Genomic DNA, 14,762 nt, shown 5'->3' on the forward strand with positions numbered 1-14,762 from the left:
AATCGCGGAGGTCATTCCTGAATACCACCAGCCGCCTCCAGTGCCTGCGCCACTAAGCTACGCGCGAGCTGTAGCCAGGCCGCCCCCAGCGATTCCTGTGGCTGGCCCGCGAAGTTACGCCGAAGCCGTCGTCGGACCCCAGGCCTTCGAAGCGGCTGTGCCACCCACATACGTCGACGTCGTCCCCAGGACCCGACTGCTGCCCACAATGCACTCATATCAGCAGCCGCCTCGTCCATCCCGTTCTGCGACATGGATGGGACCCGTAAACCGCTGGCGCACTTCCGACAATCGCCCCATCTGCTTTGCGTGCGGTTGCGCCGGTCACGTCGCACGCTACTACAATCGCCTGCAGCCGCCTCGGGTCGCATCAACCCTCACCAGCCCCTCAAGCCGCCCTTATAATGACCAAGCGCCGCCTATGTCACCGACGTCCCACCCCGCACCGTCTACCCACCGTTCACCGTTTCCACCAGCTGTTAGGTTGCCAGGCGGCTCCCTTTTCGTAACCGGGGTAATTGTAGAGAAGCATTGGAACGCTGTAATGGGCAGTCCTCTCGAGCGCCTTCTAGTGGGTTGCCCTCTTCACCTCTTCTCGGAGAGCACGCCCCTCGTGCTCGTGCTCGTGAGAGTCTGCGCTCTGTGGTGACTGTCGTCGTTGTGCATCATCGCCGTCAATCCCGCCGTCAATAAACGCCTTTACAATTATAAAAATAGGATGCTTTGGAAAATGTTTGTTATATCTGGATGCAGTTTCAAAGGATTGCATAGGAAAATAATAGGAATGGGTTGCATAGGAAAGTGCACCAAAATATGGTCGTTACAACCAATTGTTATATCTGGGATCGTTATAAGTGGGTTTGACTGTCAACACTTATAACAAAGAATATACATAAACACACAGTGATTGCACTTCACGTCAAGTGGGACATTTGAAATAATGCATGTATAAGCTATATGTAAGAAATAAAACAAAACTGCACTCGTGCATTCAGACGTACCTGGGCAGCAGAGAGGCCACTGGGAAACGCACCAGGCACTGCCTGGCTCTGTGAAAATGAATCTCTGGACAAGCCGCGGTCACCAAACACATCTGGTGAACGCTTTCGCGGCGGCCCACTTCCCCACTGTTCTCGCAGTGGAGACCGTGGCCGGTGTGGAGAATGACGTGGTGACCGGCGTGGAGACCGACGAGGTGACCGACGTGGAGAACGGCGTGGAGATCGGCGCGGTGACCTTCGGCGCAAGGGAGGCAGTGGTGAGCATGACCGTTTGCGGCTAGGCAGGCCAGGCTGCACATAGATAGCAAAAGCAAATGGAAGTAGTTGCACAGGTGGCCCTACTTAACCTGGAGGAAGGAAGATTTGGGCTTGCCAGTGCCTTATTGCAAAGAACACAAACGAACACATTGTGGGAATCCATTTCACTTGAAACAGTTGGCCAGTAACTGCATAACCCATGCTTTGCTGTGGCAAGCATTGTGCGACTTAGTGCAAACTGCCTGCAATTTTTTATTGAAACAAAGTGTAATCAGCATTCATTGCTTTGAGTCATAAGAGTACACATGTAAGTGTTTGTGTGCTACATTAAAATCACCAACCCCGACAAACGGTATGTATGCGTTTCTCTTCTTTAATCTACGCAAACTGTCTGAAAGTTTTCAGTGTCACTGTCCTGGGTTGATATAGACTGAAATCAGCAGAGTGTAACAATGGGCGAGTTGGCGCATAGCTTAACAAAAGACTTGAGGCGCGAACCGAACAAGCAAAAATGGTGCCCTATCCTTTCCCTCGTTCTGTCTGTGCCACAAGTTTTTTGTTAACATAGACAATCGCCTGTGGCACCCCTGAATACCACGGGCCGTGGTAAGCGGCTATGCAGTACACATGACTGAGGAAAAGGGTTTCATGACATATGAGACAGGCATGTCATGTTATCCATGTCCTAACCTGTCAGTCCTGTTCGTCATACTAGAACAAGGGGGAGTGCTCGGAACGAGCTTTGAAACATGAAGCCAAAGCAGGGTCACGCCGCTTGTGGCGTTGCAACCAGTAGCTGGCAATATGTTGTCATTTAGGAGCCGCGTGTCACTCTACCAAAGTGGTGCAGAGGTAGAATGCCCGCTTGCCACTCAAAAGACCGATGTTCCAGTTGCGGCCAAGGTGGTTTTTTTTATAACTTGTTATGTCTTATTGCTTTTCTTTTTTCGTTTCTTGAAAATCACTTCAGTTGCTACGCACTGCCAGAAAAAGCAATGCAAAATGTCAAGGAAAATGAAACAAGTTTAACAGTGAACGTAAGTATTCATAGTGCCACCGCACGGCATTCAAGAGAAACATAACAGTATGGCCTCCAACATTTTTTTTCAAATACGAGACTCAGGCGCATGTCTATTTCTACAACAAAATCCAAGAAGCCTTGCTCAACTTTTGTGACCACAGAAAAATCGGTTGTTTTTGGGTAGTCCAGTACATTTTTTTTTTACTGCAACAGAAATTAATAGATGCTAAAGTATAGGGTATCATGACGCTAAAGTTTAGGGCATCAAATAATAGAGGGAGAATTGGTCATTCCAACAGTATTAATTTCAAACAACAGATTTATTTCAAATGTTATAAAAAAATTCTCAAAACAAAGAAAAATGCAAAAAAAATACACAAAAACATCAATGCTACTCTGCACAAGGTAAACAAAAAAATCGAAATATACATTTTGATCATAAGGCCCTTATAGAATAATACTGCTAATATATACATATGCAATAATATAAGCACTCGTGTCTATCATGCCACTGCGCGAAGCAGTTCATTGACGCGGTGAAACAAAGGTTGATTGCACATGTTTTGCAGAAAAGATTTTTTTCCTGCTCAACTTTCCTTTCTTCGTAGCATAGTTCGCAGTTCTGGTATTTCTCAGTTTTTTGTGGTTGGTACTGGGGACCCCGATGCGCCTTCCCGTGTATAGGCACCGGGCGGCCGTCGTAAGGCGCCAGCTACACCTCTCCCGAAAAGCGCCCCAAGCGGCGGCAGGGACAGCACTGGCATGTGAAGCAGACGACGCGGAGCAGGCTCTGCTACTTTCGGCACGTATTCGAAGAGAAGCGCGGCGTTTCTTTTCGACCAATTCGAAGCTGTATGCTGTTGCGCTTGTTGCCGAGAGGCAAAGAGAAGCGGCAGCAACAGTGTTCTTTTGAACAATGCACTAAGCGCTCGACTCTCGGACATGTGTTCAGACAACGAGGCCCATCGTCGGGCTTCAGGCAGACTCCTGCGCAGTCAATTGCGGTCGTGGACGCGTTTAATGGCCGCCAACCAAGTGATCTAGAAAGAATGACACGGTGTCCCTCTCATGTCCACACCGATGAGCACTGTCGGAACATCAAACGAGTCAGCTTCTTTGCGTGGTGCGTTTGTTTTCGTTCGGAGACGGACCAGAGTGGGCCTCCTCCCTTTCGGGACTGCAAATGAGGCAGGCCCGAGTGGCGACACGATGTAAAATAAGCATCTTTGCATCCTAACTGCCGAACTCGCTGTTCCTCATTATTGTCTGGAGGGTCCCTGGCGCAGAGGCGAGTCCTGACAGCGCAAGTGCACCCATGGCGCTGCCAGTTTTTTTGCGCTGCAGTTTCAAAGACTTGACCAGCTGGCGTACGCGTTTTCGTGCGTGTGCTCTAGAGAAGGGTCTCCGCTTGCATGAAGCAGGTCACGTGCACGACATCACGGAATATAAAGGCGACAACGAGTGCAAATAGCGTTGCAAGTGCGCCCCGCAGACGAAGCTTAACGCGATAAGCTACGATGTGTAGCTTGATGTAAGTAGCACCATTTCTATTTTTTAAATGCAAAGCATTTCTTAACGAACCCTAGACACTTTGAGCGTTTCTATCTAGGTATCTGTTTATCTAGCCACCTACGTCTGTGTGCTCTCGTGATCGCCTCCTTAACTTGGTGTAGACCAAAATTGGCATGGGAGGGCAAGCGGAATTTCACGAATATGACTGTCTGCTCATGACATGAATAAAGTGAAAATCCTGTCAGGTACGTCGTCAAACCCTTTCCTCCAGACACGTGTGGCACATACCCGTTTACCACGGGCATCGGTGTATGGGTATGCGCCACAGGTAATTGACAGTTTATATCTACCCAGGAACGGCGAGAACAGACATTGGTAATTAAAATGCGAGAGCGTTAAGAAAAACCGACAACGTCAGCATTGACCCCAAATGCAGAGAATAAAAATCAGGATCCCAGCAGGAATTGAACCCAATGGTTCTGCGTGGCAGTCAGGTATTCTACCACAGAGCCACGCCAGGTCTAGAACCTGCTTTGGAAAAACACCCTTTGCAGGCGTAATGTCGGTGCAACGTCAGTTGTGGTTGTGGTGCTGGCTATCTAATTTTATAACAAAGCAATAAACACTACATATGTACTCCTATGATACAGGCGTCATGTCAGGTTAACGTCTGTGGTTCCAGTGTTTGCCCTGCTTTTATAGCAGTGTAATAAATGGTACATTTGTATTCCTATATGATTCAGCAAGCTATATTCAAGCGTTTCTCGACCCCGGAGGAATACGCAAACGAATGTTACGTATGATGTTCACATAATCGCACCGTAAAGCGCACTTCACTGCGAAAATACTGACGTATGTGCTGTAACGTGGGTGCTGACGTAACGTCAGACCATAAGTTACCCTTTGAACGCCAGCGTAGTCGACGTGCCTGGTAAGACCACGATGTGTACACAACTACTGCACTTACAAAAACACGTAGATCAACATCATAACGCTTGGCTCAACACCAAAAAAAAGAAGCAGAGAACTACTCGCTGACTGATTCGCATGAAACCGATTCCCACAAGGCGTGGGATCTGCCGAATATTTAATACCTTGTTATTCTGTCTACACGTTAACATTGCCTCCCAACATTTGAAAAGGATACCCTACGTCTCCTATTCGATTTTCGGCTTTCTTTACGCAATGCTTGGCCGATCGCACATGTTGTTCCTCCGTTGTACATCGTGCAAAACTACTGTTCCCGTTTTGCATTCCTTTTCTTTTCGATGCGTCGCCGATTCTAATATTTCAACAGCTATCTTCAGTCTATGTACTTCATGTAGCTTGACGCAATGAGGGCCGTCGTTGGCGGCCGGTGCGTGGTCAAGGCCGTCGGCGACGGCGATTGCCGACGGGAACCGATGGAACTGGATGTACTCACCAGCTTTATCCATGTTTGCATAGCTGTTTGTGCAGCCTGCAGCTCAGCCTGTCTGCTCGGGCTTGGTTCCAGAGGCCTTTCGGCAGCGCAGGACACAAGCGACGAGAGCACAATGAAGCGTAGCCAACATCCAGCACCGCGTCCCCGCAGCAAGCGCCTGCTCCTTTCCGGCACTCACATGCCATTAGTTGTGCGCCTCCACCGAAAGAGGCGCCAAGACCCGCCCCGCGCCCTGTGCCTATATGTTGAAATGAATTGTGTACCCTATTCTGAATCTCCTCATTTGACCCCGTTGTCCCTCCTGTACTGCCGAATACCAGACTGATGCCCCTATCAGATGGCCACCACCGAATTCCGTTAAACCCCATGAATGTGCAACTCCATTAGAGAGTTCGACATGGATGGAGTTGTGCCCATGTCACACAGCAACTTTACGAGCTTTGGACAGACGCCGCAAGGGGTCCATTAGGTGCTGCTGCACCTAAGTCTGCATGCAACATTTCGTGTTTAATCATGCCGAAAATATTCTCAATTGCATGTGTGATTATAAAAACCATAATTTAATCGCATAGAAACAAAAATGTCTTGGCTTTTATCACAGAAACGTGCACCTGCAAGCACTTTGGCAGTAATGTTGACAGGTGTGCTGGTAACACTGCATGTTTGTTTTGCTACGCGTTTTCTCTAGTGCGCTGATTGTCAAACACATTGAAACTTCTCGCTTTGAAGTTGTGCTACCCCTTAGATCACGTTGTCCTTTCCAATATTGGATGAGCACAGGTCTCACCTTCAGCCCACGAAGCCCTTGCTGCCGATGGGTCACACAACAGTTTGCACGTACTGCCGGCACTGCCATTGTTGACGAAGAAGTAAGAAAATCTGTGTCACTCAATGCTATGGCTTTTGGTAGTGTTGAAGTAGTATAAAGAGCACCGCAAGAAGAAGGGAGCGAGATGCACAGATGTAAACACAACGGCGTGCATGAACACGGAGACACTTCTTCAAAATGGTGACACGACGGCTTTTTGCGAGGCATGGTGTGGAGATTACGTCCACTTGTACAAGTATTTTCTTTTCGTTAAATACATGTTATGAATGGATTACGCAGTGAAAGAACTTTACTAGTGAAAATTGTGTTGACTGCAGCTGTTTTGTGTGCAATTTTTCCCGTAACTACTGATTACTAGGGACGAGAGTACTCCTTTCCGCTGCTAACGGAGATCACTGAACTCCCTTTGTGAAACGCTCCGTTTAATCTCCTTAGTGTAAGGGAGACCGTGTGACACGGACTGCATCTCTCTTGGTGTAATGACGAGGGAGTTAAACGGAGTTTGCGGGTGCCCGTGTGACAGGAGTATGGCCTTTAGGTTTCAACCTTCGTTCATCCACCGAAAGGTTCTGACCAGTTGAAAAAATAGTGCAGATGAGTCGTTCATGGGTTGCAGTAGAGAAGACGCAGTGAAACTTTTCGCGGAATGTGACGGTCACCTTCTCCAGACCAGAGACACTCAAGAAGGCCTGGAAATATGTGTCGTTGACTCCAACAGCAATGCAGGTGCGAGACTTGGACGATTGCATCTCCTCCTCAGTGACCTCCATCTGTCCCTCTCATTGTGCGTTGGGTTTTCGAAAATATGCATCCACGCATACTTATTTGTGTGACGACTTCTGCTGTGAGAAACAACACTGCGAGAAGCCACCATGCGGCACTCCGGAGCGCTAGATCAAGGTTCCGTCTGTGCAGTCTTCGCGGACAGAACTCCGCTCTTTCTGCAGCCGGCACGCCAAAGGCTCCTGCACTAACGAAGTTGACACCTTACAGGTAAGAGCTGTGACGTTTAGTATGCACCGTATACATTTACATCAACGCACTGCAGAAATAAAACAGCCTGAGGAGAGTGCGAAACTTACCGGCAGATACCTGCCGGTGTTCCGGGGTGGTTTGATGCACTACCGCCACCCGTACTGAAGTCTGACGTATTGAAATCATATTCCGTGTCTGTGCTGCTACCATCATCTAGACATTCCCACTCAGATTCATCGGAATCCGTAGAAATTGTTTTCGTAGAGCACCCGCGAGCGACGTCGATATTATAACCAAAACCACGAGCACTCACGTCCCCGACTGCGAAGGAGCTTTAAAAATCCCCCCGCGGCGGAAAAAAGAAACTCAAAAGCGAAGCACATAAAATACTTCCTCTTTTACCCTTTGGAATGCGTTAGCTGTCCAGAAGCACTCAGAGAGTGCTGAAATTTGAACTTGAAGTCATCGATAAGATACTATCGATGGTAATTGAAAGTGTTAAAATTTGTCAGAATGAAAGGTTAATGTTTGAGAACGTCTAAAATGTCAATATTATCAGTAGCAGAGCTCTAGTAATTGAGAAATTAAGGTAAATATAGGATACTATACACGCCACCAGTGAGACATTTTGGAATGAGGCCGATGATGTCAAGAGTCCCGAGTACAAATTATCACTATTATTCGAGCTACTCATGATAAAAAAAGAACATTCCGAGCATTGCAAGCCGTAATAAAATGCTGCTTGTGCGTTTCTGTTTGATTCATGGAAAAAAGAACTTGATGTTAAAGTGAAGAACGGCGCGGGTTGTGCAAAGGTTCCATTTTAGCAGGGTTGCGCTCTGTTCGACATATTTGCACAGCGCTAAGTGAACGAAGACGTATGAAAGGGCACAACATGCGTCATACGACCTTGTTCACTTAGCGCTGTGCAAATATGTTGATTATGAATCACCAACTAGCCCATGCTGCCGCTCTATCGCGCTCAGCTCGCGCGGTCGTGCCTCAGTGGTAGTTTCATTATCGTGTACTGCTGCATGTGACTTGCATGCTCATGAAAGTAGCTCTAGCAGGAAGTTTGACAAAATGCCGTGTCCATGTGATGTTGTGCAGTGTGCCCTTCAGAGCAGAAACCACAGTGTTGGCTGCCAGGCAGTAAAGGTGGGCAACGTTGGGCAAGGCATATGCTACATCAGGAGGACTTTTCAGGCGCACGATTTGAAGTGCACTATGCTGTACATTAGTGCACTTCAAATCTTTAAATCGTCAAATCTTTAAAGGGGCACTGACACCTTTTTTTGAAGGTGAGTTTACTCTGCCACGCATATCTCCTGTATGCAGAGATGGCTCTGACCAAGTGTGAAGCTCAGAAAATGCTGACAAGATATTTTAATTTGACATTAAAGTCAATTTTTCCATGGCGCACCCACAGACATCGACACTAGCGTGACGTCCGGCTACAGTACAAATTCTGGTGACTTCACGCAGCAGTTTGGCTAGTTGTGATGACGTCAGGTACCAAAACTTCCAAGATGTCCGCTTGTGCGTCATCAAAACTTCCAAAATGGCCGCTTGTGTGTCACCAACAGAGTCACGGTGTGGAGCGGCCGTAGAAACGTCACTATATATTGTGCGAGCACGTGACGAGAAGCTCATACCGTGTTGTTACGTCATGGTACAGTAGGAACCGAAACTAGCTTTTAAAAACATACTGTAATCACTTTTTCAGGCCGCACTCGCGCTTAGAACTACCTTTTCTAGGGTCTTGAGGGCTTGACCCTTCATTTGACGCAAAAAAAACTACAACTGAAAGTATTCGTGTCAGTACCCCTTTAATGGTATGCGTTAGTGCAGAGAACAAGGTATTGTGTGCACCCACATAACACCCACATAACGCCTTGTTCTCGTTCAAGATGTAAGACATGTAAACACCTTCAAGATGACGTTATAGTTAAACACATCGTAGGTGATTTCATCACTTCCGGTGCTTTTAAACGGGCCCCATGTAGAAGAAACAAACTCAAGAAGTGTATGTATGCACAAGCCTGACTGCCACGACGACTTGTTAAACAATAATTCTCAGATTTTGACTAAAAAACGGCATGTATCCAAGACTGGTATTCACGAAAATCTCAGAGGCTCCATGTTTCATGTTTTTGTAGAATCCTGTATGGTGGCGCTACAAATATTTACATTCACTTTCAAGCTTGTTTTATTTTACTTGAGATTTTGCACTACTTTTTCTTCCGGTGCATAGCAAGTGAAGCGAGTGTTTAGAAACGAAAAAAGGAAAGCAATACAACTGCAAGTAACACTAACTAATGGCGTATTTGGATGGTCATTTTCAAGCGCTCTAGAGGGCTCTGAAAAGTGGCCGCATGTTCGGGTGGTAGATGTCGAGCTCTCGGACTACATTCGGATGGTTCTTTCAGAGCGTCAGCCTCTGACTCGGAGCGCACCCAACCACTCCCGACTTCGAGGTGAGAGCATTGGCAAGATCTGGCTGAGAGGACATGCGACGTCACACTATATAGACGCCATGGTTGCCGCGGTTGTTGACAGGTGACAGCCCCACTGCACGTTTATTTAACATTTACACCTGCTGGAGTTTCGAAGCGAAACATTGTTCGAAACGTCGTGCGGGTTTGTTGGATTGTGTCTGTGCCGTTTTCATGCATTCAACAAGGCTTAAGGGGAGATGCTACTCGAAAAATGGCCTTTTTTGTGAAAATTGTCACTTTTGACATTTCACTTGTAAAATTATGTTTGGTCATTAAACTTTTATTTCGCCAAGTATCAAGGCTCAATTCAGATTAGAAATTGGTGAAAAATCTATTTTAATCAGGCAATGTCACTCTGGCCTCAGCCACAGCAGGTGCTGAGGCCACAGTGTATGGTAAGTTGATGTGGTAAAGGGGAAAGCATGAACCACGTGGCGAAGCACCATGGCACGGCACTTCGTAAACTGCCATTACCACCTCCCTGTGAAGATAAGTTGAAAGATGATGCAACACAAGAGCTGCAAAATATTTACGAAATTGCAATAACCATCCACATTAAATGTCCAGGAAATGTATCTTGCCATGCGAGCATCCTACTTTAATTCTAGTAACATGGCAGGAAGTCGCCAATTCTGTTCAGGAGTGACTTCCTGGTGTAAGCACGGGCGTGCCAGAGCTCTTTGGGAGTGCGTAACAGATTACACTCTAATCTTGACCAACAAACAGGTGTTGCCTGCACATCCAATATATAAGCACCTCACAGTTGAAAAGCTCTTGGTTCACTGTCTACAAGGAACGATGCAAGGTGTTGTGGACTTGCTCAACAGCAAGGTCTGGCTTCTGTGTCCAAAGACAACGCTCCCATCCTGTACAGCTGTGGAAGCTGCAACAATGGCTACCTAGTTCTTCAATAAGGGATATTCAAACTTTGAGCACATCCTTCAAGAGCTTGATATACTGCCACCTGAAGAACTTGTCACCCTGGGCCACTCACATGACCAGAGGCGAATCAAAATAGAGTCTGTCTGCATGCAAAACAGCCGAGGCATGGGCTCATCACTGCCACATGGTGAAGAGAGTGCACCTTTATGGCTAAATTAAGGGCTGGGAAATATTAACATATGGAGCCGGATGTTTTTAAGTGCGCTCGCTGTTTAGAGTGTGGATTGTTCTATGCTCTCACAAAGTTTCATGCTAATCGCACTGTATATTGATGAATACACACATTCATAACTTTCAAATGCATTTTTCTCAATTTCCATTCTGAGGCAATTCTGACATGTTGTGCACGAACTTTCATGCACTTAAAATAGTTCTATCATAACAAAATTTTGCACAAAGCTTCTTCAGCCACTCTAAAATACAGATATCTATATGAAGTAGCACTATACATTACATATTTTTGGTTTCATAACTTGATATGCTGATAGGGGAGATGTAAAATATACATTTGGTACCTTCGATTTTTTTTTAAAAAGGTAGCAAGTTAAGCAGACATTTGAGGTACTTTTCAGTACTGTACTGCTCATGTGCAGCAAAATGAGCTATTTTTGGATTCTCTGTGAAAATTTTTAATAAGCTAAAAAGTGTGCACAAAACAACCAATATTTTGTTGTCAATGTTGTAGTAACTCTGGAACTATTACAGTTATCAGAAAACTAATTACAGTTTTGAAATCAGCATCACAAACTCTACTGTTACCTAAAATTTCAAAGTTCTAAGTCAAGAAATAAAAAAAAATCGTTTTCGAGTAGCATCTCCCCTTAACAGCATCACGTCGAAGTGGACGCGGCTACATAGGTGCAAGAATCATCAGTGCTGCTTTTACAGCACCTCGCAACCCATGGCCCTAAAGGTAGCAGCTTGGATGACAACGATTTCTGTATTGATGCAAACAAGTTTGCGGAGCTGTCGCTGCATTGGGTTACTTCAGAGCTGGACTTGCTATTTGTGGACGTCGCGCGCGATTGTTTGCTTACACGGTGGCTTTCCGCGTTGTCCGCGCATGGCGCTGCTCTGAGATCATTGATGCATTCGGTTGGTACACTGTGCCTCCCGCTCAGATTGCGAGCTGCGCTCGGATCTGCCGACTTTGAGCCAGAGGACCAGAGCCTCAACCGAATATACCATTAAAAAAAAATCCGGCAGATCCCACGCACTGTGGGAATCGATGTTATGCGAAGCAGCCAGCAAAGAGCTGCATACATCGCCTTGTTTGTCTTTGAGCCAAATGAAATCATTCATGCCATGGCATCTAGTTCACCATACAGTAAAAGCTCGTTAATTTGACACCCGTTAATTCGGAAATTCGGATAATTCGGACGGCTCTATTGGTCCCGGCCAAAGTGCATGTTAATCTATGGGACCAAACCTTCGTTAATTCGTCAGAATTGGGCTCCGCACCGCTTAATTCGGACAAATTCTGACGGCTGCCGCTACAAAAATGTATGGTAAAGCAGCGCTGGCACCACTGGGGCGAAACCGAAACTTGAGTGACATCGCCATCGTCATCAACTAGTGGGGGCGATCGCAGCGTCACCGAACGTCGGCGTCGTCTTCGCTCCACTGCGCCTCCGATGCCATTTTCCCTTGTGTCGTGTCGGCACCGTCTCTTCTTGCAGAGTTCTTGTTTTTTCCCGTTGTGACCGTGTTTACATGTGAGGCCCGAGCATGCGGCAGTAGCCGACGGTGGCATCGACGAGGTGTCAGCCGAGTCCACCGACGGTGACTGCCCGACCTTCGATGCTGTCCTTCCCACAGATATGACCCTTCAGGACTACATCGCGATTGATGATTGTGTCGCCACGACTGGTCTCCTGCCCGATCAAGAAATTATTAATGATGTCGCGACCTCATCGCACCTCACGGGAAGTCTCGGAGGCGCTTTTGATATTAGAGGGCGTTTGCCTGAGCACTTCCGACAGTTTGCGTGCTGTTGGCCATTTGGAAAAGTTAAGAAAAATTGTAATGTAAGCCGGAATCTGCGTGAAAACGCAGACGACCATTACAAAATACTTCAGCAAATAAAGGTATGCTTCTCCAACTTGATTTTAATGTTGTTTTTCCTGTTCATTCGTTAATTCGGCATTCGGTTAATTCGGACATTTTCTCCGGTCCCGTGAAATCCGAATTAACGAGCTTTTACTGTATATCGCATGTCTGCCATGCACGCATGCATGCACAATCTGGTATATACGATGCTTATGAAACGTATATTCTGGTATATACAATGCATGACCTGTCATTTATGTTCACGCACTCGTGTCATGCCATACACTTTTTGGTATATATCCAGTTAACAAAACGGCTGGAAGCGCACCATGATAGTGTCATGTAAATCATACCGTACATGACGCGCATATAACATGATTCGCATGTCAGGACCTGTCATTTATGTTCGTTACAGTCACATCGCACAATACCAATTTTTGGTGTATATCTAGGGTATATCAAACGAGTGAAACGGCCGCGAATGCACAATGAGCGTGGCATCTAAATCATGACATACATAACATGCATGTCATGGTTTTCATGTTACCTCTCATTTACGTTCGTCGTAGAGTCGCGTCGCGCATTACCAATTTTGGTGTATATCAAGCTAGCGAAACGGCCGCAAATGCACCATGAGCGTGGCATGTAAATCATGACATGCATGTCATTGTTTTCGTGTTACCAACTGTTATGTTCTTCATACAGTCACATCGCGCAATACCAATTTTGGTGTATATCAAGCGAACGAAACTGCCGCGAGCGCACCATGAAAGTGTCATGTAGATCATGTCGTACATGACTTGCATGTCATGATTTTCATGTTACCACCTCTCATTTACGTTCGTCATACAGTCGCGTCGCACAACACCAATTTTGGTGTATATCAAGCTCGCGAAACGGCCGCGAATGCACCATGAGCGTGGCATGTAAATCATGACATACATGACATGGTTTTCATGTTACCACCTGTTATTCATGTTCTTCACACAGTCACATCACGCAATACCAATTTCGGTGTATATCAATCTAGCAAAACGGCCACGAGTGCGCCATGAGCATGACATGTAAATCATGTCGTACATGTCATGATTTTCATGGTACCACCTCTCATTTACGTTCGTCATACAATCGCGTCCCGCAATACCCATTTTGGTGTGTATCAAGCTAGCGAAACGGCCGCAAATGCACCATGAGCGTGGCATGTAAATCATGACATACAAGTCATGGTTTTCATGTTGCCACCTGTTATTCACGTTCTTCATACAATCACATCGCACAACACCAATTTTTGTGTATATCAACCTAGCGAAAGGGCCGCGAGTGCTGCATGAGCGTGGCATGTAAATCATGTCGTACATGACATGCATGTCGTGATTTTCATGTTACCATGTGTCAGTTATGTACGTCATATAGAAATGTCTCGTCATACCATTTTTCTTATATATCCATTCATTTAAACGGCCGCTAGCGCCCCGAGACCATGTCATGTACATCATGCTGCCCATGACATGCGTGTCATGATTTGCACGTTGGGACTTGTCAATATGTTCGTCAGGAACGCTTGTCATGTCGTACCAATTTTGGTATATATGAACTTAACGGAACAGACGCAAGAGCCCCACGGCAGTGGAATGTAAATCATGCTGTTCATGACATGCGTGTCATGATTTTCATGTTCTGACCTGTCATTTATGTTCGTAATACGGTCATGTTATGCCATACCGATTTTGGTATACATCCGATTAACGAAATGGCCAGGAGAGCACAAAGTCGTAGGCAGCTAGATAGACAGATAGATACGCTCAAAGTTGCAGAAGTTCGCTAAGAAATGCTTCGCATTTAAAAAAGACAGGAAACACAATTACAGCTGCAACTCGAACCTGGGTCTTTTGTGTGGGAGGTGGGCATTCTAGCTCTGCATCACTTTGGTAGAGCTGCATGCAGCTCTTAAATAACCACATACTGCAGGCTACTGATCGCAATGCCACAAGCAGCTTGACCCTCTTTGGGCTTCACTTTCCAAGAATTGTTGGTGTGGCTGTTCCGTGCACTCCCCCTCGTACACTGTAGTCATACCCTTGCATGCCAATTTCAATATATACCAAGTGAAGGAGATGACGACGAGAGTGCCCAGAGAGAGAGAGAGAGAGAAAGAAATCCTCAAAGTGCCTTTGCTTCGCTTAGAAATGTCTTGTACTTAAAACAGGGACTAAGATTAATGTTACCACTGCACTGTAGTTGTTGCCTTGGCCCA

General features: G+C 46.2%; 1 protein-coding gene across 1 annotated transcript in view; it reads right to left on the bottom strand.

Moving 5' to 3' along the window:
* Positions 1-983: 983 nt before the first annotated feature.
* Positions 984-14,762, bottom strand: part of LOC119376937 (serine/arginine repetitive matrix protein 1-like) — a gene marked incomplete at its 3' end in the record, with an annotated part of 73,848 nt that continues 60,069 nt past the window's right edge. The window contains exon 5 of the mRNA XM_049411508.1: positions 984-1,292. Within this exon, the coding sequence (XP_049267465.1) occupies positions 984-1,292 (309 nt within the window). The remainder of the gene's footprint in view (positions 1,293-14,762) is intronic.

The sequence above is a fragment of the Rhipicephalus sanguineus genome, unplaced genomic scaffold (assembly GCF_013339695.2).
Source record: "Rhipicephalus sanguineus isolate Rsan-2018 unplaced genomic scaffold, BIME_Rsan_1.4 Seq285, whole genome shotgun sequence".
In the NCBI taxonomy this organism is placed as follows: domain Eukaryota; kingdom Metazoa; phylum Arthropoda; class Arachnida; order Ixodida; family Ixodidae; genus Rhipicephalus; species Rhipicephalus sanguineus.